Source organism: Lonchura striata, chromosome 4 (genome assembly GCF_046129695.1).
Source record: "Lonchura striata isolate bLonStr1 chromosome 4, bLonStr1.mat, whole genome shotgun sequence".
Taxonomy (NCBI): domain Eukaryota; kingdom Metazoa; phylum Chordata; class Aves; order Passeriformes; family Estrildidae; genus Lonchura; species Lonchura striata.
Genome location: NC_134606.1, coordinates 61,582,243 through 61,607,617, shown reverse-complemented (window position 1 = coordinate 61,607,617; position 25,375 = coordinate 61,582,243). Strand labels below are relative to the sequence as shown.

General features: G+C 42.6%; 1 protein-coding gene across 2 annotated transcripts in view; it reads right to left on the bottom strand.

The window, feature by feature from the left end:
- The window catches only part of AFF1 (ALF transcription elongation factor 1), a 67,987-nt gene that overhangs the window by 28,316 nt on the left and 14,296 nt on the right, over positions 1–25,375 (bottom strand). For both annotated transcript variants that reach the window (XM_021549218.3, XM_021549219.3), the window contains exons 2-3: positions 16,601–16,721; positions 15,085–16,080 (exon numbers count right to left, since the gene is read on the bottom strand). In XM_021549218.3, coding sequence (XP_021404893.2) covers positions 15,085–16,080; positions 16,601–16,721 — 1,117 coding nt within the window. The remainder of the gene's footprint in view (positions 1–15,084; positions 16,081–16,600; positions 16,722–25,375) is intronic.

Sequence of the window (25,375 nt, the reverse complement as noted above, 5' to 3'; positions counted from 1 at the left end):
GGCCGGGGGCAGTCAGAGCACACAGGGTGTGCAAGGACAAGGACAGGAGGTCTGGAGCAGATATTAACTGGAATGGATACAGGATGCCTCTCAGGCAAGCGTTAAGGTGTCGCAGACCTTTCTGTTCCTTCTCATCTAAGTAATTTCCACCCAACTGCTTATCCCTGCTATTTGCAAGCCTCTGCTGTCACAGCCCGTTTGGAGGTGCCCCCTGACATCCTGTGCACAAACAAACTCCATCTCCATCTTAAGTGAAACTGGTGCTGCAGGTACCCAGGCAATGTAGGAGAGGAGCAGCTACAGCACAAGTGCGTTGCCTGGTATCTCCTCCTAATTAAAACTGAAATGTGTGTGCGTACAGCTCAAGCATGCCAGCTATTGCTCTTTGCCTGATCTCAGACTGAGTTATTAGCACCAACAAAACCCAAGCAAGTGGTGCAGCAACAATGAGAAAAGCCAATTATGAGTTCCATGCCCTTCATTCTGCTGTCAGGTTTTCTGTTTCCTAATGAGAGCTTTGCCCCTGCAACTATCAGCAGAGAAGGTTGCCAACTCTCAAAACCCAAATAAACAAACCAATCACATTTTCAGCTGCTTCCCATTTAATACTATGCTTTAATATATTTGAATAGGAATCTCTAGTTTTAAATTTATTTTTTCATGTCAACTGCACAGTCATTGCTGCTTGAATGCAAAGACGACCACAAAACTGCATAGTTCACTGCGTGAAAGCTTAGTTTGAAAACAACAGGCAGGACAAAAATCAGACTGAAATCTACCATCCTGTCCTCTCTTCACCCATCTGTGCTCAGCCAGTCAGAGCAGGAGGAGATCTTGCATATTAGATACCTTCTCTCCTCACACAAGTCACACTAGCGATAGCAAGCCAACTTACTCTCCAAAGCAACTTCCCACCACTGTATTTTTGTACAGTTAAAAATCCATCCTCTCTGTGCTATAGACAGATGCAAGATGGACACAAACAGGGCATGTTTCCAAAATGACCCAGTCAACAAGAGGCAGGTATTATTTTAACGAAGGCCCTACTAATCCTGATGATGGACGCAATAATGTTCTGCCATGTATTGAAAGAGGCTGCCAAAGCTTGAAGCTCAAACCGTATTGCTGATTGACACAAATACATAAACATGAAAATTCATAAAGGCTTTCACACAACATCTTGAGGAACACCAGACACCAAGCAGATTCCCTGCCAAGGCTACTTAAGTGTTCCATATCACAGAACATAAGTCCTACAATTATTTTCATTTTACAAATCTGCAGCACCTCTTATATTGTACCCAATATTTGCATAACTAGAAAATAATAATTTTAAAACCTTTACAAAGTGGATATTTTAGATTATGAGAAAAACACAAAGAAAACCTGTCATGCAATCAGTGTATGCCTTGCTACCAGATTTTTTTTTTTTTTCTTAGAAAGCACATAAAATCCATTTAAAATGTGGTATTTTCCCATGTGCACTAACCTAGTCCATGGCTTTGTATTCCCTGAGCTATGGATCAGGGATATTTTAATTGCATGTAGCTAAATGGATTGGAAACAATAGAAAACAACTTGGTTTTGAAGCACATCCTGGTGAAATTTGGTAACCACAACAACTCCCTGAGGCATAAAACCACACTTTCATTTCCAGCCCAAGGGTTCCATCAGCACCCAACTCTTCTAACAAAACACAACTTCCTCAGCTCTGGCATCAATGGACACTTGGGGTGAACCTGGGAAAACATCACTGTTGCAGCTGCTGGAACAAAAGAAAAAAAAAAAAAAAACAACCCTGGAAACTACTGGAGAAGTGACTACACAGGGGAAACAGGCATGAAAAGCTAACAAAGCCATAAAATTGTGCCAAGTTAGAAAAATGCAGGCAGGTAGTCAACACAAGATTTTCTTCTGATTTTTTTCATGTTAAGAAATTGTAAGGATTTGGGGTTTTGCTTGTTTCCTTTATAAAGTTAATGTAAAAAGTGTTAGTGCTTTTAAAAGGAAGAAGGTGGTGCTTGAGCTAAAGCTTACAAGTGCAAGTCTTTGCACTGTTGCCTGTGAGCTTTGGATTAAGTCAATAACAAATCAGGCTAAAGTGTGTGCAAACACTTCAAAGGAAACTGTATTTTAAGGATGAGACCATTCCTTCCTTGACTTCACACTTCCCTCATATGCAACTGTGGGAATACTTGCACATATTTAGGTTTTTCTTGGTGCTATTTTTCTATTAAGCTCAAAAACATTTCAGAAATATACAACAAAAACAGACTTTCATTACTGTAATGAAACCTTTATAGACATCATTTGTTTAAAATCTCAAATCATACAGAGCTCAGTATGTCCTTAATGACCAACTTCATAAACTAGGGCTACAGATTTTAAAGGCCATTTTATTACAAGGAATATTGTCTGAGCTTTCATTACTACTGTAAAATAAATAGAGGTACTATTTGGCAGCAGAGTCCCTTTAATAGCAGCCTGAGCTGTTCCAGGAAATTCAGGAAGCTGCTGTCACAGAACGACAAATCCATGAGAAGGGAAGGCAATTTTCTCAGCAGGTTCCCCAAGACTAGGATTAATTTTCACAGGAGAAATTACTGCAAGACACATTGCTTTTGGCACAGAAGAAGAAAGCTCACTCCATTTTAAAAGAAACATGACAACCAAAACAACAACAACAAAAAAAAAACCCAAACATAAGGTAGAATACAAAAGGATGAAAAGACAAAATTAAATACAAATAAAACTGAAATAGCTGACATTTTATAAAAACCTTATATCAGATTCTCTTTGTGGAAAGCAGTAACAAGGTAGAACACACTGCAGCAGCTGTAAGAAATACATGTTTGGGGATGCACTTGTTTGAGTTTTGTGCCAGTTTCAGGTAGCCAGATGGGTGCGTTAAGCTAAAAGAGAAACACATCCTGGGTCTCCCCTCTCACCACTCTAGTTCTTCAACCTAATGGAATGAGACTGGAATAATTCCAGCAAATCAAAGCAAAGCTTAAGTAGACCTGCTTGACATTGCTTCCAGTGTTAGATTTCACTTCTGTAGTTCATGAAAAACAAAACCCATTTATGCTTTTTGCTGTACGTGCAGTAAAACAATATTAAGGCACCACAGAAATTTACAGAAGGAGTCTGTCTTATCCAGCCAGATAGTGTCTTTGAAATTACAGGATAAATGCATTTGTTTTCTCATTTGTGTTTATGCTGCTTGTTTGACATAACAAAACTTCATTGTAGATGACAAATCCAATCTACCAGTCTCAGAATCCACAGGAGCCTTCTAAAATAATTTCTCTGGGTGCTATTTCAGGTCCTCTGTGGGCACCAGGGTTTCACCAACAGTTTGCCTCTAGCCAAGTTCCCTGTGGACGGTTCCACAAGTACACTTAACTCATTTGAGTCTACTCCTCTCTTTTCCAAGGGAACACCAAAGTTATTCCACTAAAAAAAATGCTACCTTCTCTTCTGCTTCTGCCCATACCTCAACTCAGCAGCCCAGCTCCAAGTGAAGACAGCAGCTCCAGCCTGTGACTGCTTTCACCATAGGTTTGAAACCAAATCAAACTGTTCCCATGAGTTTTCTTCAGCTGACACTGAATGATCCCGGCAATTTAAGCATTTTACATCAAAATATTCAACAAACAATGGTTGCACTGTCCTGCTCCTGCGTGGATGCCTGCAGGAAATAAAACATTCCTTAAAGATTTTACACGCTTTTCTAACCCTGAGATGGATTCTTTTGCTCAATCTAAAAATAAATACACGGGCCTCCTTGTGTTCAAACGGAGTAAGCAAAACAAATTACTGTTTTGTCTTTCTTTGACTGAATAGGCAAGGGGGTTGTGTCCTGAGGGAACTGAATGTTGATATGTTTTAATGAAGGATTCATTACAAATCCTGAGCTGCTGATAAAAATTTGTGCATCTCTTATTATTAGCTCCATCTAATAATAATATAACTGAAATCCAAACAAAGTAAGCCTGGAAGTTAAGTGCAGCATCACCTGTACATTGCCATGCAGACCAGGACTCCAGCCAAGGCTGATTATCTCTCTGGTAAATTGCCCTGCATAAAGAACCTCCACACAAGAGCACCTCTCCACTGCAATGAACAACATCTGTATAGTACCTCTCAAAAATCTAGTTCTGACCCCTTGATTCCACAAAACTTTCTTACCCACTGTCTCCTTAAGGTCTCTCTAGTAAATAATTTTGAATACTGCTTACTGTGAATCTGTAAGCATTGTGTCCATAAAAGGCTGAGGTTGTGTCCCCCTGTTCCCTGCAGAATGAATACACAATTTTCTTTCAATGTAAGCATTTGAGTAAGAGCAGCAAACCACTGTTTCAGGTATTTTCTCATTTCCAGTACCACCTCATTGCAATTTATGCTCATAGATATACTTTAACAATATTTTGAGTAGCCTTACTCTAGCCTACTCCAGAAAAAGGCTGGCCACTGCAGCTGAAACAACAAAAGATAAGAAAATAATAAATATGCTTGTTAAGACCATCAAGAAAACTGGGGCTTTTGGTGGTGAAAGGCATCCTGTGGTTCTGAGGATCATTTCAGATAATTAACTGCTGCTATCTCTCAGAAATGCTTTCCATTTCCAAAGACCACTTTCCCCTTGGAAAACAAGCAGAGTTAGATTTATGACGGCAGTGGTGGCACTTGGTGCACCTCCTCTTCAAGACTCGGTAAACATGGCTTGAAGATGCAGGTTCTCACAGCTGTTTGAAAGAACCCTCAGCACCTCCCTGCATTACCAACACTGCCAATAAAAGTTTGGGAAATAAAACAAATTGAAGAGGCAGGCTGGAGCCTGGAGCAACATCACCAGTCCCACAGCAGCACACAGCACATCCCTGTGCTGCTGCTTGGGATGGACCACACAGCCTGGAGGGGAGCTAAAAGGCATCAGTCATCAGGACCTGTGCATCAAAGGAGAAGGCAAGTGGGAGGGACATGAATAAAGGGATGCTTGTTAGTACATCTAAGAATAGTATTCCCAAAGGAAAAAAGAGAAGAAAACACGTGTGTTGAAAAGATAGGAATTGTATTTCTCTCCCTAAGTTCTTAACTCAGAAAGAGCCTACATGCTATTTTTAAACTTTAATGGAAATGGAAGAATTATCTCTAAATGTTTCCAAACCAAGGAACTTAACTTGCAGGGAAAAAAAACAAACCAGGATATCCTTTTGCTTTCAAAGGCAAATATCACTATTGTTTTCTAACTGAAGTAAATTAAAAATAAACCCTATTTCTAGATTTTATGTTTTGTGGTTGGAACAGCAAGGTGCCTTATTATTATCACCATTATCATGTCTACACAGATGAAAGTTATCCTCCTCGAGATAAATATTGGACAGGTCTCTTGGAAGCTCCCTGGCTTGCTAAGGACAATGGGAAACCAAAGCAAGTCCTGTCCACCAGTTATCTGGTCACTCTTCAATTTTGTATGCTGAACAGAGTGACCAGGTAATTTAAAGTAGCCTAACTTGAAAGCAGATTAACTTATACTTTCAGCTGTAAAAGCAGCAGAGGTTGACATGGTCTTCTCCCAGGAGATGTTTCTTATTACTCAGCTGAGCACACACAGACACTTTTCATCCTATCCCCAGCAAACAGCTTGAGCTTTGCCAGGTGGGAACAGAGGCCAGGGCTGGACAGAGCCTTCTAGAACCTTCTTTGCTTATGCTGTGTCTAGAACAACCAGTCCACAATATTTTAAGTCTGTATATAGAAGACACTTGCCTTTGTCATGATTCAAAATGCAAGGTTCCTTAAAAGACATTTTTATCATTCCCTAAACTCTGCATTAAAGGCTGCAGACGGTGTTCCTCAAGTCACAGAAATTCTTTATGGCCAGGCTTACACACTGCAGAGCTGTCACACACAATTTTTACCTTCAGCCAAGCGAAGCAGGAGGTGCTGAGCTAATGTACCTGGCTGGCACTTGGGAAGTGATCCTTGTCACTCAGGTGCAATAGGAAGGCTACAGGCCATGAGCCTCCCCGGCTCAAAAAGCTATCAGGAAACAAAGCAATGCTGAGAGGATGGGAGAGAATCAGTTCACTGTTTCTTTCCTTGTTTGTATAATCTGGAGGGAAGAAATGGGGTTTTTGCTTATTTAACATACTGTCTGAATAGCTTGGAATTAAAATCCAAACAAGGAGAAATGTACGAGAAGTACCAAGACACCAATCAACCTTTGCCTAAGGAAAAGCATTCTCCATCTTTTCCTGATGCATCCTAGGGACAGCAAACTGAAGAAGACTAGGGACATTTCCAGATTTTCTGTGTCACTGTTTTACTGCCCATAATTTCCTCTACAAATAATTGCTCAAATGATGCCAATGTTTGTTTGGTTCCCACAAGCCAATGGCAAAATACTCCAATAATTTAAAATACCTCAGGGATGGGAGCAGGCAGGCTCATAATTCATAGCCATGATGAATAGGGGTTACCACCTTTGTGTACCATGACTTTTTTATGTCCTCTCTGGCAATGTCTCTACATTGTAATAGTTTCACATGCAATCCTTTGACTCCTGAAAGCCCTACACGTACACCACAGAAGGCTCTGAGGAAATGTCTAAGGGAAGGGTAGGACATACCCAAGGGGTTACTGCTACCATAGCAAACAGAAAAATAAATACCACACTGCTTCTCTTCTTGCTTTCATTAGGGAAAAATGTGCAATATTATTGTGGCAACAATTATACTGTATTGGCAAAGAGGGGCAGGAATGAAGCTGACCTGCACCAAGGAGGCAAGGGATGTCCTCTGCACTGGTAAAGCACAGATGGCATTCCTTCAGCACACCCAGCCAAGGATTAGCAAAGCACAAATGCAAAGAGACAAGCAATGTGACAGCCCAAGAGCACCTTCAGTAAAATGCCTGCTTCAAATGAAAACATTCAGGCTGAATATACCACACCTTTCACCCATAGAGAACAGATGGTGTCCAGCCAAGTCTGAATTACAGCTTGGTCTGAACAGCAGTGAGCTGACAGGTTGATGAAAGAAACCAAAGTATTCCTTGAACGAGGAGGAATAGGTTGAATCTAACATAATTTTGTCTTCTGTTACACTAATTCACCGTTTCTTCCTAAATCTTTAGCATTCTTCATAAGCTATTGCTATTCAAAACACAACATGCGTAAGGCATGTTTTAAAAAACTACTGTTCTTAAACAAAGTTTAAAAAATGTAAGCTTTAAAAGAAATAGATACTACCGTGTTAATAAGGAATCATTCCAGACATTGTTTATTTTACAACAAGCTTGTAAATGTGCAATCACTCTGTCAGTGTGCCTGTTCTACAGACACAGAAACATAGTTGCAAACACATACAGCAGTTAACCTTAAAAATCACAGGGAAGTGCTCACTCACTCCTCCCCTTCGGGGTGCTTTCAATTCAATAGTGTATTAAAACAAATACTTGAATTTAGGCTCTAATTCAAGACAAAGTCTCTTAAAATTATGCTAATACAGAAACTGAATTCTCTCATCTCCCAGGAAAACAACAAGAAATGAATATTGCTAGGCTGTTGCTATTCTTTCTAACATTGAGCCGTGAAAAAGATCTGAAAACTTAAAGTAGGGTCTTTGGAGTTTTTTCATTGTTTTTTTTATTAATTGATCAATTGTTTCTTTTCACTTTGTGAAGTTTAGTAAGGCAGCCAAGATAACATTACTGACTGTGGAATAACTGAAACTACATGGTAATCTCTTGAATACCAGAAGTTACTGTTTGTCTTCAAAGGAAAGTGCACATTTGACCAAGTCACCTAAACTAGAGTTTCTGTAAGTAATGGGAGTTTAGGTCAAGTTTCATAACTAGTTAAAAATTAGTCCACAAGCCAAGTACTATTGAGCTCAATTTCCTTAGCAGCCAAAGCAAACACCACCCTTATTCCTTCCTCCTTTGATTCCAGAAAAGCTCCATCTGAAGAATAGGCAGAAAGGCCAAAGTAGTTTAATTCAGTATCCTGGAAGAGGGACTCATGGAAGGCTGTAGTGTCTTTTATTAGATGAAAGAGGCTGTGGGGAAGGGAGGGAACAGAGGACACTTCCCAGAATCCAGCTTTTTGGGTATGAAACAAGCACAAAGTGATGTCAGCTGCAGTTTGTCTCCCTGTGGTTGGGTACATGCAAAGGAAGGTGGGCTGATGGCAGAGCCTCTCTGGCAAAGCACCCAGACTTTTTGCTTGGAGTACAATGGACTGCCAAGATACCCCTGACTGCATGCAAAAAGAGCAGCTCATTATCTATTTATGAACCATTAGATTAATTTAACAAATTGGCAAAAAATGTGACACTGCTAAAGCAGTTTGGAGGAGAAATTGGTGTGTTGAAAAGCAGGAGGTCAAAAAATTAGGAGTATCACCTTTTCCAACAGGGAATTAAAATATTCTACTGGCTTAAAACAATACAGCACTATTTTATTGTCTAAGTAATAAATGCTCATCATTATGTAGATAAAAACTGGCATCTAAAGGTTGGGAGGGAGAAGGATGTTAAAGATAATTCAGACAGCAACATTGTTAGACATCAGACAAAATGAAAAATGAGACCTGAAACTTCAAAGCATAGAATAACAACACAAGAAAACAAATAAGAGAGGCATAACTCATATAAAAACAGACTACACTGAATCATGTGCCAGAGCAGGAACACTACTACTTGCTGACTTCATTTCAAAAATTACCATATTGCTGTAGTCAAGCTTTGGTGAGCTCTGGCTATCTCATGCCCTACCCAGGGCCAGCAGGAAGACTTTCTCCATGCAGTATGTACCAGCTCATACAAACAGCAGAGGAACTCCTCTACCCTTGATGCTGGTGCTCACTGAAAGCCATAGAGCTGACCAATACCTCAGTGAGGCACCTGCCTGCTGCAGCACCCACATGGGCCAAGAGCACTGTGATCAGTGCCCAAGAAGCAAAAGCAGTACCACCAGACTTGTCATAACCCACATCCCTGTGCTGATCCATATTCCTATGCAGCATCCTTAAGCTGCAAAATGCCACTTCCACTAAGGCTCACTGGTAGCCAGTAAAAAAAAAAAAATCCCATGAAGTAAGAAATGCAACAAAAAGCACATGCTAAACATTTCCCTACACTTAAACAAAGCAAAGAATCAGATCAAAGTCCAGGAGGTGCTCAAAGTAGCATTAGGAGAGTGCGAATGTGATGATCAATGTAGGAAAATAAATCTTGTGTTTCGTTCCTGAAAACATATCTCTTGAACAAGACACCACAAGTCTATGGCCAAAATAACTCAGAGGCTTGAAATAGGCAGATTCACTCTCTGAAGAAACATCTCCAGTGGCATTTGTGACCACCAAAGCAAAGATCTCCAGGCTGGCACTTACCTATGAAGTACTGCTTGGCCACGGAGAAGCACAACCACACAGAGGTGTTTTAAGACTTGCCTCATTAATAAGCTTTTTCATCCTTCAGTAACTAGAGAAGTACAATTCCATTTACATGAGGCAGCCTGCAATTATCACAAGACTCACTGAAAACACCCCCTCTCCCTGCCAGCCCCTCCTTCAGCAACCTGCTCCCTGTCAGAATGAAAGGCAGAACCAGACACGGTCTCCACTGAACTTCATGGGGCTGGGTGCCCGCCTGGGTTTCACCTGGTCCCGCTGAAGCCAGCTGCTGACCCCACCCTGGCGCCGGCCGTGTGCTGCACTTACCTCTCTGAACATGTCTTACTGCCTTCCCACATGGCAGGGCAGATTTCCTGTTTTCATACATTGCCTTGTCAGCCCTAATCAGTGTCAATAGGTTATGGTGTCTTTTGTGCTGGCGGCATCAGCCCTGACAGGAAAGAACTTTTAATCTCTTCCCTCACACCAAGCCATGAGAAGCTGCAGGCACTCCCAGACATAACTCCCTTGGCTCCTCTCCGAAAAATTCTCTCAAGCACTCGGTTGCTTAGCAATATTTGCCTTCCCCCTGTACGGTTCAAATTGGCAACATCTGTCCCTTTGGCACTTTCCACTTGTGCAAGAAACAGTGTGGAGAGTTTCAGAAATCTAGAGAGATGTTGTTGGAGGACGATTCACCTGAGCCATCAGAGCTGATTTGGCATTTTATTGCTGGTTTATTTCCAGCCTGGATAGAAAATGTGGCTTCTTCCAAAGGAGATGCACACAAGGGAAAATCCTCTTTCGCATCCTGTGGGACTGACCTATTAAATCAAATACAAGTAGCTTTTTCTGTTTACATAACTACACCCTCATGCTCTGGCTTGGTTTAGCTGAAAAAAACCCCAAACAAAGCACAGCACCGATATATAATTCTTTCCTGTCAAACGGGATTGACTGTGACTTCTCCTAAGATACTGCATGCTCATCAAGTGAGAAAAAAACAAGAGAAGCCAAAATGTGTTTATGCATTTAAAAATGCAAAAGCTGTGTGCAATCCTGACCTCATAATCACTAGTCAAACCCCCAAGCTGACTGTGGTCCATGCAACCATCCCAAGGGGCAGTGATTAAAGTCATTGCCTCTGGATGTACCTGCAACAAGAAGTTAAAATAATGTAAGAGCATAAAAAGTACCAACTGCTTTTACTTCTGAGAACCAAAAGGGAATATGGAGAAGACCCAAGTGAAAGGATTTGCCTTTGGGTACTTGGTATGACAAGGAGCAGCAGAGAATCCCCACAGTAAACCTTGCTCTGGCTGCAATTCATTTCTGCTCACACCACAATGCCCAAGGGTTGCAAGAAAGGCCTTGGATAGCACAGCTCCAGATATTTACATGCAAGTTGTTAGGGAAGCTTACCTAAAATGAGATAGCTCAGTTTCAGCTCTTATGGTGAGGTTGAGGTTTACTTTTTTTTGCTTTTAAAACTTTTCTTATCCAAAACGTCAGAAAAAGTAACAATTCTCACTCATGTTTGATCTGCTTCTTTAGCAGTCACACACCAGCAACAAGATAAATAGACACAATGCCTGTGGGGACACATGGAAGCCCTTCTCCAGTCACCTAAGGCACTTCTGATTATAAGAAGGGCAGCAGAGGAGATGCAGAAGTAACACCTTGTTACCTCTTTTAGTGCAAAGCAAGAAAAAAAATAGTTAAAAAAGAAATACAAGAGGTAAGGGGGAAAAAAAACCCTAAACAAAACAACCTCCCTTCTATTCACTAAATGAGAAATACATAAAAGATTGGTAGAAAGATGACAATAGCTTAATGCTGACTACTGTGTATTCATTACATAAGGGCAACAGTGCTACATTTGTCTTTAATAATTTTCATTTTGAAAGGATGCAGAATTAAAACAATGTATTTATTTCTACTCCACAGGGTTCACCTGTCTGACAGCTTCTGCCAGTAGAAAAACTCAGGTGCCATGAAGAGAAGTCCAGTGAAAAATTATCTACCTAGAACAGACTTTTTGTATTTGCCATCCAAACATCTTCATAGGTATTTAATAATTGCTATTTAACAACCATATTTACTTGGTGAACATTGATAAATTTTTACTGAGGAAAACACAGCTCAATTACAGCAATTTGAACACAAGGATAATACAGTGTTACCAAAAATACTTAAGACATCTGGGCTGCTTCATTGCTGCTTAAGAGTTCTAAATTGGCTGCTTCCCTATTTGCTTCCCAGTTCACAAGCAGGAGAATCTGATGAGGCCTCATTACACGAGGTAGAAGGAGCTATGCCCTAACCTCCAAAATTTTTGGGAAAATAAAGCCAAATCTTCAATGAGCATCAAAGGCCGAACATTCCTCCATACACTGTGCCCTTAATAATGCTTGAGGATTTATAAACATTCTCCCTCAAAAGAGTCTGACTGCTTCTTCCCCTGCTGTCAAACTGATTCCCTTTCACACATCACAGTCTGTGTCAATGGAGGCAATACAAGGGTCTTTGTTGGTGCTGCAGCTCTCCTAGAGATATGGAGAGAGAGAATGACTTTAAAAGCATCTTTGTTTAGGTGCTGGAGAAGAGGAAAAACCTGGCACATGAAGAGAAGGGATACATCCAAGCTTCTTCATGTGTCCTATATTTTTAAGCCCTCTCTCAACAAATTTGGAAAGATGTCTTAAAGGGACAGTGATGACATTTGAAAGTGAAGGCTTTGATTTGGGAAAGAGGGGAAAGAGTTGTTCAGTGTCTCTGTGAATGCAAAGTGAGTCACTGCACTGTTATCCACTGTGGATTCATTCAACTCTGTGTAGGGAACGCTGGGCTCCAGGACGGTTTAGATGAATGGAGACGAGAGATCTCTGAAGGCTGCTCTTAGGATATCAGGTTTATTAGGGATGGTGAAAGGTCTTGCTTGGAGCTGCCAGACGCAGCACGTGGAAAGGCCTGAGGGGATCGGGGAGGGGAGAGACAAGGGGTAGAGAGGATGCTCTAGGAGAGGGTGGAAGTTCTAAGAAGGGGGGAAGATTCAAGAGAGGGGAAGTTCCAAGAGGGCGTCTGGCCCCTCAGAGACCCCTTATCAGGGGCTTCAAGGTGGGCTGGAACAAGACTTGGGCCAATGGGGTTACAGACACCTGATGCTTCAGGGGAGGGTTACAGGTGTGGGATGAACCATACATTTTGGGGGTTGAGATGGATCAGTCCATTTGACTTTTGGACTTATCTGTAGGTAAGGGCATTGTCCAGCCAGTAGGGGGGATTGTTTTCATCCTGGCTGTACTATCATAAATCTTTTGCCAGGCAATTATATTTATCCATCCTTTCCAACAACTCCTCAGTGAAACTGTGTTGTCTATTTGGCCTGTAAGGCTGAACTTTTCAGTGTTCCCAAGAGCAGAACCTGTCAATAATGAATTCACAGCTGCAGGTGAAACCCGCCTTAGAAATTCAATTAACCAGAACACATGTTGAGGAAACTGCTTTCCTAAGTCATGTCAAGGGAGATCACAGGAAAAACTGTATTTGGCATGTGGCTGTTCAGTAAACTGGGGCCAAACAGTTCAGGGAAGAGGAGGAAAGAACAGCAAAGTTTCTGCTAGTCTAGACCTATTCACTGTCAGGGTCACTGCAGGGCAGGATCCTTTCCACAGCTCCTGTTTCACCAAGAACTAAAGAGGGGTTTGACCTTCCAACCAACAGACCCCCAAGCAGCCTCTCTTGTACAGGACATCCATGGGCCATATATCCAGGGGTGCCACCACACTGTTTCTTCCTCCTCTCCCTCCAGGCTTCAGCCCTGGAGGGCTCTATCATCAAATAGATGTTCATCACTGAGACCAAACAGAAGTAAGCAAATGTGACAATGACAAGACTGAAAACAGCAGAAATCAAAGTAATGTATTTTTCACTAGAGCTTACAGAGCCGTTATCCAAAATGCCAGTATTCCTCCCTGCCTACGCACAGAAAACAATCAGGGCCACAGCCTAAAGATCCCTACTGCAAAGCAGTAGTAGTTCAGCATATTCAAGAAATGGCTCTTTTATCAGCTTCAAAATGGACTAAGCATATAATTAAAACCAGGGTCCTGGCTTCTGCCAGGATTTTTTATTATCTTCAATTTTTTTAATCAATTGTTTTTATTGTTCAATTATTTTTGTTATCAACTTTTTTTTTAAATTATCTTCAATTCCCTTTTTACTGTGTTCTTACTTTGCCACAGATGAAACAGAAGGAGCATGAGCAATGGTACTCCTGCAATGGTACTGGCAACTGTAGGATTTTCATTGGCATTTGGACTCAGACTTACATGCTCAACAGAAAGGGAGAAAAAGGTCTCATTCAGCACACAGCATCATAGCTAATGCTTCCCTATCAAAATTCGTATTAAACCAGAGTTACATGAGATGACAAAAGAAGCATGGGGATGGGAAAAGAGATAAGACAATAATGCAGATGAGACAATAAGATAATGTAGAAGGTGATGCCCTGCACCGCTTTCTTTATCTCCCAGGAGGAAAATCCAGTTAAGCAAATAAGGTAATGTGGACCTCAGTGAACTTCCTGTTTGGAGGTGCGATGTGCAATGCCAAACCTACTCAGTAGCAAATAAAGTCTCTGAACATAAAAGTATTTTTCACAACTTCTCAGCAATGTCATTTTGACAGTTTCCTTTCATTTCCCACAAGATACTGCCTACAGTCATTTGCAGCTGATCCACACTCTTTTCCATGAAAAACAGACTGCATCCATACTCTTCATTACAGAAGCACCAAAATACAATCTGAAATAATCTCCATAGCTCTCTTTGCCCAGCTGCCTTAGGACCACGGGATCCTACATCCCACAGGGCATAGCAATAAAATCAGGGCTGAAGGATGAGCACAGTAAATCTGCAAAAATGTACCAGGTGACCAAGTGCCTTTGAGCTCACAAGAGGCCAAGACACGAGGCAGGAGAGTCAAGAGTGCTGGTCTCTTGGCACAGCTGAAACGGGGCTTCAAAGAGCACAGGAAAAGGAGCTGCATTTGCTGAATAACACATGTACAGTGCTGTTCCTCCTCTCCCACTGCTTTACCTGCTTTCTGCCTCCATCCCACATTGCAAATCAGAGAGGTGGCCTTGGGTCAGCAAAAACAGATGGAGTACAACAAGGAAACTTGCATTATCAAGTCATATTTTCCTGTGGGTCTACAGCAAGATTTTACAAACTTACAGAGGAGAATCCTGTGGTATTCACAGTCAAAAAGCCCAGGTGATCACAGAATCCACTGCACTGCTGGCTGCCCAGTATTCAGTGAGGATTTGGGGCCTCCACCCGCCACCACTCAGCATCAACACTCGATCTTCTCATCATATCATTTCCCCCCTTCTTTTCAACAAGCCTTAGAGGAAAATAAAAATTATGGGCACAGAGGCAGGTCTGAACCATAAAACCTGCTGCAGCCTCACTGAGAAAACAACAGAAAAATCACAGGAAGTGTCACATTTTCACCATTCAAACATGTATCTCACACCCAGGTCAACCTCAAAATGCACCTTCCAAACAGGGCAACACACACACAGTCATCACTGCTTCTGGCAGTCACTACTGTTTGATGACCTGTTCCCCCATAGCCAAACTTACCCTGCTCCAACAGATATCCCCAAAAATTCCACTCACCTCTATGGGCTCAGAAGAGGTTTCGAATTTGGATAGTTCTGCTTTGGCTTTCGCCTTCAAATCTGAGAGATCTTCATCAGTCTCTTTCTTGGGCTCAGAAGGGGTTTCCAACTTGGATAGTTCAGCTTTAACTTTTGCCTTCAAATCTGAGACATCTTCACTGGGTCCTTCATGGTACTCCTCCAGGAGAGGTTTAAGCTCCAGGGATTCAAATGATGCCTGATCTTGGCCATCCATGGGTCTGACATAGGCAGTTGGTTTCTGCTGCATTGCACTGGCTTTTGATGCCAGAGAAGGGGGAAAAGTCTGAGAGGAAGGCTGAGTGGTGCTGGTCAAGGTAATGGCTAGGCTGTCCCGACTTTCCTTCTCCTGAGATCCTGTCACTAAGTCCTGTAATGATTTGGTTTGATTGTAGGTTGACCCATGACTTTTGCTGCTGTTCTGTGACCTGGAATTGATATGCTGGCTGGAATGTAGAGGTGACAGGGGTGCCACGGGAGAAGACAAACATGGCAGGAACGGGGAAAGCGCCAGAGGGGAGGCCTGCAGGCCATGAGCACGACCTTCCCCACTCCCAGCCTTGCCATTGTGGCTGTGGGGAAAACCTGCCTGAGAGTCCCAGCCACCCCGGCCGTGTTCCTGACCGTGGCTCCGAGTGCTAGGCAAGCTGCGGCCCTTGCTGTGCAAACCTGAGGCTGGTTCGGTTCCTGATTGTGCCTTTTGGTAGTGACTGGAGTGGCTTGGAGGACGAGGGGGTACAACCATGGGTCCCACGGGTGGACGGCGGGTCAGGTGCTGGAATGAAGATGGCAATGTATGGATGGCCTTCTCAGGGAAGTATGGGCGATCAGGCTGTCCAGGAGGAAACTGAGGGGCAACGCTCTTTGGAATCCCTATAAGGTTTTGACAAGATTTGTTGCTCATGAACTCCTTGACCTCTTCATAATTGCCCAGCATGTTCTGAATTCGGTTTGACAACTCATCTCCTTTATTAGTCTGCAACAGAAGAACAAAGAGGTGGACATTTCAAAAGCCCCCCAAGAGATCCAGCTCAGGAAGAGGCATTCTTCAGGATCTTAACTTAATCACCACACATCACCATGAGTGAAATTAGGCAAGGTCATCTTGATTCTGCAAATCTCTCCAAAGCAGATGGGACTGCTTAAGCCACTATCAGCTATTCCAAGCCAAGCTTGGTGCACCTGCAGCCTTCCAGGAGTGCTAACATCAGATTCATTTGTTATACCCACAGCTGCAGGCAGACAGCTGCAAGCTACTCCTGAGCACTATCGCTCAAACTACAGGAGGCTGGCCTGAAGACCATACTGCTCTTGCACAACCACCAGAGATTCAACCACATACTCTGAGGAACTGAAATTAAAACAGATGGGAAGATGCTGTGTTTGTATTTATCATGCTTAAGTCTGCTACACCCTATGCAAAGCCACAGCTCTTCTCTTCCACCCCCATCCTCTTTCCTCTCTCTTTCCCTACCACTCCCCCCCTGTACCATTACCTTGTAGGGTTCTGCAAAGAGGGGAGTTTTCTCAGAGAACTGTTTTTTGTCTTCCAGAACCTCCTGACTCCGTCTCTCTTTCTCTCGAATCCGCAGCAAGTTTCTGTCCTCATTGCACAAGCTTTAGGAAGGAGAGAAAAGAAGGATGATTAACACGGTACACCAGTGTTATCGATAAGTATCTACTTTGTACAGAAACCCTGGTTTTGGACAATGGCATCATGGCATCCAGAATGAAAGTAACTTTGAATTCCATGGGATGGTTACAACTGACAAATCAGTTACATCAAGAATTTGCTGCACAATACAGTATTGTGGTACACAAGGTATATGCATCCTTCTCAGTGATTTCTACTCCTGATACCATCCTTCAAGAACAGTAGGAAGGAAAAAGCTATCCATCCATTTCATTGTGAAACAAATTGAGGAGCAGTCAGTGGGAGTGACAAGCACACCAGCTGGCAAATCCATTTGCAACAATAACTGTGAAAAACTAACATTCTTGTTCTTCAGACTTCCACCCCAATTCTTCACCCAGGAGTAAAAGAGAATCCATTATTTTGAAGGTGTTGTCTCTTTCAAAGAATGAACTTTGCCTACTTGGCAAAAAAACAAGGCAATGCTACTTGGCTTGAAAGCTGCTCACCAGGAAACCCATGTAGCTGCATTTAAAACAATCACACAAACAAATTTAGAAAGGTCTCAGAAACTCAGAAAACACCAGGTCAAATCCCCCTGTTCCTCCTCAACCACATCTACATGCACTCAACTCCACCACCCCCACACCAAAGCACCAATAACCCTGAGTCACATGCACTGCAGAAATATTTCACAGAAAGCCAGATCCTTTAAACTACACCTTGCCTGTGAAATTCTACTGTAAAACAAGGGAATCTCTTGCTCTAATCTTTATAGAAACTGGGGAAGAAAAAACATGCAGGCATCTCTCTCCTGTCCTATTTTTACTCTACTGCACAGTCTACTGTATACATACAATTCCTATATGCCTCTTCATACTCGCAAATTCTCAAGCGTCTACTTTGCAAGGGAAGAACCTTGTCCTCCCCACCAGTGATGTCTTCCCAAATACTATACCAACAGCCACCTACTGCAAATTTAATCACCCCTAGAGGAGAGGCAGAGGACTGGCTTTGCCGTAGTAGTTAACCAAGAGGTCTGACTGCTGCAGAGGGGGTTTCCTGACTCAGTGGGAGCTCTGGAAAATGACGCTGACAGATGGCAAAATTCTATATATGGAACTGCAGTAAGGATGTACTTGTACCACTAAGGCAGAAAAACATATCCAGGGGTTAGACTGTGCACGTTTAGCATAGTTTCCAACTTTGCTACTGCCAAACTGTTTCCAAATACAGCAAAACAGAAGTGTCCAGTAATAGCTATGTACCCTACTCTTGCAAACAATTTTAAACATTCATAAAAGAAAGCAGGAATCGCAGAGCACTGCTTCAGTAAATACATACAATCCTTCTATAATAAAATGTATAATAGAACCATTTCCGCTGTGCATCTGATGTAATTTTGCACGTCAGCAATTTTCTGTCTATAAGCAGTTAGTTGGGCAGTTGCACCATGTAAGCCAGAAAACCTTTGTGCAGTCAGGTGTGGGAAACATCAATTGCAAAACATAAAAACTTAGGAAAAATGATAAGGAAAATTAGAAGCAATATTGGCTAGATCTACTATTTAAAATTGTAGGCTTGCAAATTATTTTTTTAAGTGAATGTGTTTCACAAAAGGGCAGGCCACATATTATGACCCCGAAAATTGCTTTTTATTAAAACACTGTGCTTACATCCATGTGGATTACGGATGTCCTTCTATTTCTAGGCTGGCAAACACCCAAACTCAGAGTAATCAAGTTGTTTTGCTCAGAGGTTCTGAACACATTCAAACAAAAGGAAAACCCTAAACCACTTGAGTCTCTCACAACAATAATATTTATGATGAGAAGCAGCTATGTTTCCTATACGTACCCTGACACCGAATGTAAAATAACTTAACGTGCTGCTTGCTGCAAAGGCAGCAGCTGTAATACCTCTAAAGGCCTTTTCTTTCCCTGAACCTTCCTTGACCCCAAGCTCTCTTCCCAGCAATAAATTCTTCTAAAGAGTGTGGAGGGGGGGGGCAGAGGGGAAGGGCAGGGACACTGCCTATTTGCCATAGTGCCAATTCCTGAAGGTTTAAGAGGAGACAAAGGTGCCTGCTTGGAAATCTCCCAGTGGATGCGGGTGCTCACACACGCATGGGAGTACCGGGCACTGCTAAATCTTCAATACCCTCACGGGGTGCAGTGGCCCGGGCTGCTGGCCATACACAGCCACTGGCCCTGCAGCCAGGCCAGGGGTCATGCCCCTCCCCTTTGCTGCTCAGGATCACCATTCACCCTGTCTGAAGGGGGTCAATGTAATTTTCATTCCGAGTTTTCCTGCAACTTCATTGAACAGAAGGAGCTAGAGTTTAAAAAGGAGAAGGATAAGGCGAAAAAACACTAAGTAGCTACTTGTTTAATAATGCAGTTGAGAACAGCAACCTTCCCTTCTCTAAGCTGCAGAGAAGATCTTAAACTGCCTGAAGACAAGAGCTAAAACCCCTTCAAATTCTATTTTATCATATAGGTGTCATGAAAACCTTTTGAAAACCTGGGCTATGCTGTAACTCCGGCAGCAGCTCCCTAAGGTCAAGTGTCAGGAAACCAGGCAGAAAGTCTCTGAGAACCACGGTCAGCTCAGGCCCTGCATGGCCCCGTGCCAAGAGGAGAGGAGGTCTCCATGTCCTGCCAGGCGCCAGCAAGGAAACCCATGCGGAGACGCCGTCTGCCAGGCTCCAGCAAGATGCCCCTCGCGCGCACGCAGCTCCAACCCCGCTACTGCCACAGCTGCAGGGAGAGCCCCAGCTCCTGCTATGGATATTCTCAGTTCAGTCAGAGAGGAAAAGAGAGGTTTTCTAACCAGGCTGGGCCTGGGAGAGAGCTGGAAAGGAATGTAAATAATTCTCTATCTCTCTTGTTCACATTGTTTATAGGCAGGTTCTGCCACCATGCGTCATTCAGAGCGCACCAATGGTGTAAGATGTTTTTACTTTAAGGCCAATGAAATTGGTCTGCATGGTGTTCCCTATAAAAGAGCAGTGCATTTGAAATAAATCAACTAGCTTCTTGTCTTCTGAATTGGAGTCTCTTTGTTCCCATCCTGCCTCAACGGTGACATCTGCTCTCCAGGAACCTCTTCAGACTCACAGCTTTGATACTCAGATTTTCCTAGAAAAACCTCAAAACAACCCCCAAGCTCTTCCTTACTGGTTTGCAGAAATGCTTTGGGAAATTGGACCTCGAGGCTTGCCACTAGCACACCAAGCAAATGGGAGCCTGGGAGTTGAGGGATACATGCACAAATCACCCTCACCCCACAAAAAACCTCAAATAGTGCTTTGATACAGACTGAAACAGTAAAATTCTGCTAAGCTCAAAGCAGCCCTAGGTGAAGACACTGCACTGGCTCCCATAATAAGAGATTTAGTTCAGGAAGTTCAGCAAAGCACACACCCTGACCCACAGCATCATCCAGACCTGGGTCTGTAATAGAAGCCATAAAATACCAACGTGCTCTGAAGCTGCTCTCAGTGACATGCCAACCCTTACTACATAGGTTCAAATGCTGATATGTGACAATCCAGACCATGACAACATTTTCAAAAAATACACTGGTGCAGGAAGAAATTCTGCCTCTTCTGTCCCATGTGTTCTCCAAGTGAAAATTAAATTAAAATTAAAATCTGCTTTAATTGTTATAAGATCTAGTGCTGGCTCCCAGAAGGAATTATCCAGAAGCAAGGAAGGGAGGCAGAAAAAGGCTAAAAAGCAAACACTCAGAAAACATTCACTTCCCTCTTAACATGCAGAACCTCTTCCTCTGAAACACTGAGACACAACATTTCATTTTAGTACAACTGCAGGAAAACACAAGTTTATTGAAGCTGTTTTGCCATTGAAATTGATTCTTTTTTCAATGTGAGAAACTGCTGATCATGATTGAGAAATGTATTTTTGCTTAAGGTAAAGACACATCATCCCCAAAAACAATTAAACAGAGATCACAAGGATGCAGCCTTGCTGCAGCACCCTGGCTCAGTTCCTATTAAAATTTCCACAGAAGAATTGCCACAGTTTATAGGGCCAAGCTCACATCTGCCAAGATTAAATATGCAGTTTCATTCATCAGCTTGAAAAGTGGATAAAGGCATGTCACAGAAAGCTCCTGAGCATCACAGCTGTGCTCAGCTCTCACACTGGTATCACCTACGCAGCCTGACAGTGACTGCAACACAAGCAGATGGAAGGACAACACTACAGCTAATAAAAAAAGCATCAAAAACTCCCTGTCCCAACCTTTGCTTCCTTTCCATTATGGAGACATCAACAAGTTGTGACTTGCTGAATCTTTTAAGTTCTGTTTTCACATCAAACACTATTTTCCAGAAAATACACAGTTTGAACATACATAAGTGGTAAGAGAAAAACATAGGGTAGAAGCACAACAGATGGTACAGTTAGTCAATAATTTTCTGCATCATCATCATCAATCAGCTTTGGTACATTCTTCCCAAAAATACATATCTTCACACTGAAGTGATAGGAATTTGAATTAGCTTTTCAAGATTTTGAAAGGAGCTTCCTCTAGCTCCTTCAACTCATCACATCTATCCAGCCCTGTTTACTGACTATGTGACGGGGCATCAGACCCACTGAGCAAGAGATCAAGGCCTCACAACCCACCTGTTTATCTACAATAACTGTAAGAAACCTCCTGTCAAATATTTTTGGGAAAAAAATAAACGTTCCAAGAAAATGCAGCACTGCTGCAACCTTTCCTTCAAAGCATATGGAAAAATGATCCTGAATACACCTCTTTTTATGATTTAAACACAGAGCCCTCTAGGTTACACCAAAAAAAAATTGAAGCAGAGAAGTCTGGGATGTTGTAACGGGCAGAAGGGAACTGCCACTTCGTTTAAGTAGAAGCTAAGTTGGCCTTTGCCAGAAAAAAAAAAACAGTTCTACTTTTGTAACATTAATCATCTTCTCACTCACCCTCTCCTGTGGTAATCTTTGGGTTCAAATTCTTACTTATTTGTTTCCTCCCACTGCTGCCAAGTTTAAAATTATATTCATTACTCAGCCATTAAAAGGCTTTTGCTTCCTTTCAGCATCAATAGGCCTTTGATCATCAAGCAGTTCCCAGGAGTAAGCCTGATCTTTTCCTAAGAACTGAGCCCCTGCAGCGCCCAGTGACTTTTGCAGGAACTGGGAACTCTCAGATGTTCTTCAAACATGACAGATCCTTCATGAGCCTAAACCCCAGTGCAAATGGCTATGCACTTAAAAACACACCCCAAGATGTATCAGCCTGTGGTCCAGAAATCACTTAAGTCTCAAAAGAGGAAAAAGCTGATTTGTCAAAAGATGCAAATAACTGACAGTAACAACCTTTTTTGTGCCTACTCAAGAAAGGCAAACAAGTGAAAAGTTTATTACTTGGACTTTCCCCCACACCCTGAAATGTTTGAAATCTATTATTTAGTCATAAAATACCACATACAACAGTAATTTAGGAAATCTGAAAAAAGGTGACAATTATAGAGCACATAACTATGGTGCCATAGCCGAAGACCTGAACAAACCAAGAGGCAGTATCTGCACTTGTGATGCTGCAGAAATGAAGTCTCTAAAGTAACGCAGGCTTTCAGCCTCTCCCCATGTAGGTGACGTTAATAGAACAGTCAGAAAAGGTGTTAATTATAAGTTAGACGGGGAACACGAAAGCTGTCATTCTCCATTTAAATGCAAATAGACTAGAAGGGCTTTTAAGAAGGTGTGATTGTGTGAAGTGTAATTACAAGGAAAGCAGACAAGGAGTTGATGAATTTAAGGCTTTGTTTGTTCTGGATGTGGCAGGCAAAGCAGGAAATGTGAAAAATTTAAATCACCGGGTATGTGCAATGAAAAATCCTGACCACTTCGCCTCTGCAAGGCGTTCTGTACGCGGCAGTCTCAGGCACACATCGCAGGCTTTCCTCAAGCCACGTGAGTGGTCTGACTGCCGTTCAGCCCTTGAAGGCATGCGTGTCTTTGTGGGTAGTGAGTAAAGATCTGCAGCTCAAGTGCAATTTCAGTGACGGCTATGCAAGAAAGAATCCAAGCTGCTGGAGCCTTGGCTGCAGCTGATGGAGCAGCTCTAGAAGTGCAGCCTCACATGGGACCGGAGTTCAGGACCAGTTCCCCAGATTTTAAGAACTCTGTCATAGCTGCACACCAGGCAGCCTTGATTGCGGTGACCCAACCGTGACAAGACTGAACTTCCATGTGAGCAGCATGAGGAGCCCATCCATGTCTCTTCTCACTTCATCAGCAAGGATCAAAAAGTTACCTTTGTCAGGATACAGAGAAGACAGTTGCCCAAATCGGTTTATTTTGCAGAGGTGGCAGTGAAAAATAAGTTATTCTAAACTTCATTCTCTGTATCAAAATGGGAAGCTTCAGTTTGCCTCTAACTCATCTACACTACTCTTGCACAGCTGAGCAAACATTTTCACACAGCCCCAAGTGCCTCCTCGCACAGAGAGCTCTCAGACCCAGGGCCAATCTGGTCAGCCTCAGCTGGTACACCCAGATCCCTGTGACAGCGTGCTACATCCTGGCTTTGTCTGAGGATCCGCTTCCATGGAGAATCGACATTCCCTGCTGAGCAGATCCTGCTCCAGCCGAGAGGGGACTCTGACTCACCCACGATTTTCTCAGAAGTGACCTTTTCCCATTTTTGTGAATTTAAAAGTCAGCTGCAGTCACGGAGTCTCTCACCCACAAAACGCAACCTGGCATTATTCCCGACTTGCCACAGAGCAAGCACAGGGATGCTGGCACAGCAGGGTCACCAGCCCTGTGCCCCAGCCACTGTTGCAGCAACAGCTCCAGCGGCACCTTCCCTGCCTCTGCACCTTCAGCAGCGCCTGGAGCTTGCTGCGAGCTGGACTTTTCCCCTTAATGAAAACGGAGGTAAAGCACTAAGCACTCAGCAACTGCCGTGAACTGAGCGTGTAGACTTGAGCTCACACGCGGCCACGTCACCAGCAGCACAGCAGCAATTTGGATTAAGTCAGTGTTCAGGTAGTAGGGAGGCAGCAAGAAACATTAAGGTGAGTAGACCCATAAGAGACTCAGCTTGACACGTTCTGCTCTCCACCAGGATTAACAGCACCTGGAACACCTCTCACTACTTGGGAATGGACTGCCCTCCAGCATTACTCCCTCCCACAGTGTTTCTTCCTCTTGATTATCTACACGTCACTCACAATAAAAAACATCATGCATTCCTCCTGATTGTTTAAATCAGCCTGAGACATGTAAACAAATTTAACTCATTGTCTTACAAACCCCAGCTCAGGAAAATTATGTGACTGGAGTAAAATCAATGGAAGAGAGCCAACTCTTAAGTTTTGTTAAGCCTGGCCAGATCCTCCAGCACTCTGCACTCCAGTGCCTGGCTTCAGCAGTTATCTCTAAGCCAAATCTTTCTGGCAGGGCTCTTTAAATGAGCTGCATGAGGACAGGAGCAGGGTAACCACCACGCAGTGAACAGCAATCCTTTCAGAGCATGTACATATGTGCACAACTGTCCAGCATGGGGACAAGGTGTTCCCCAGAGGAAACACAGAGGCAGGATGGTGATATTTTATTAATTCACCCACCACTAGCAAACTATCAGTGTCCCTAACACCAACAAGGCATACTTGAATAGTCAGCAGCGGTTATCAGCTGCTGCCCAAGCAGTCTGAAGCCTTTCTTCAGTGAAGTGGTGCATGAAATCTCCCACTGTACCCATCTGCCTCTGAATTCCTCATCTCAATGGCAGAAATCCAGCACCTGCGATGAACTGTTGTAGGCTTGCCTGGGAAAATGCATAGGGTACAACCTACATTCTACCTTATATAAAATCTATCCTACCTGCTCATTTACTTTTGCCTTGAAATACCTTTTTTGCTGTTCTTCATGATCAGTAAAATCAATAGGTTTAGAGGCAGGAAGTGAACTGTGTGTTTGCAGTAGTAATGCACAAAAAGCAGAATGTAAAAATGTTTTAGGGCATACTTTCAAGAAATAGAAGCATGATTTCAGTGTCCTTTACTGGCAAACTATGAGAGATTAGATGAAAGGACTGTTGTAAACTAGTACTATTTGAAAAGGAACCAAATTATTAAGGGATCAAGAAAAAGCATTTTTTACCTTTAATATTAACTTCCCAAACCTATTTTAATTCATTTTTTCACACAATTGCAACATTTTGGTTCACATTCCTACCTTAGTGGTTATAGGAAATTAAGCCATGCTTGCTTAGACCTACTGTTTCTTCCCACCTGATATCCAAGTATTCTTCATGTAGCACAGAAGTACTCAGTCAAGTAAAGCCCAATTGTCCCCCCAACCCAGTTACAGTTTCTCCAGCATCTTCATAAAACTGATAAGCCTTTGAAAGAACTCTCAGTTAAAAAGCCTTAAGATAAAAAGCAAGTTACAGCAATACTAAAAAGGAAAAATAATAATCCAGGTGATATCAGCTGTTAAATTTCAGAAAATTAATGTTTAATTTTCCATGTGAAATAATTTTGTAAGTTAAATCAAAGGTTCAAATCTTACGGTCTATTTTACTACCTTAGCTCTTTGAAAGGATACTGAAATGATTATTGCATGTGCAGGAAGTCAAA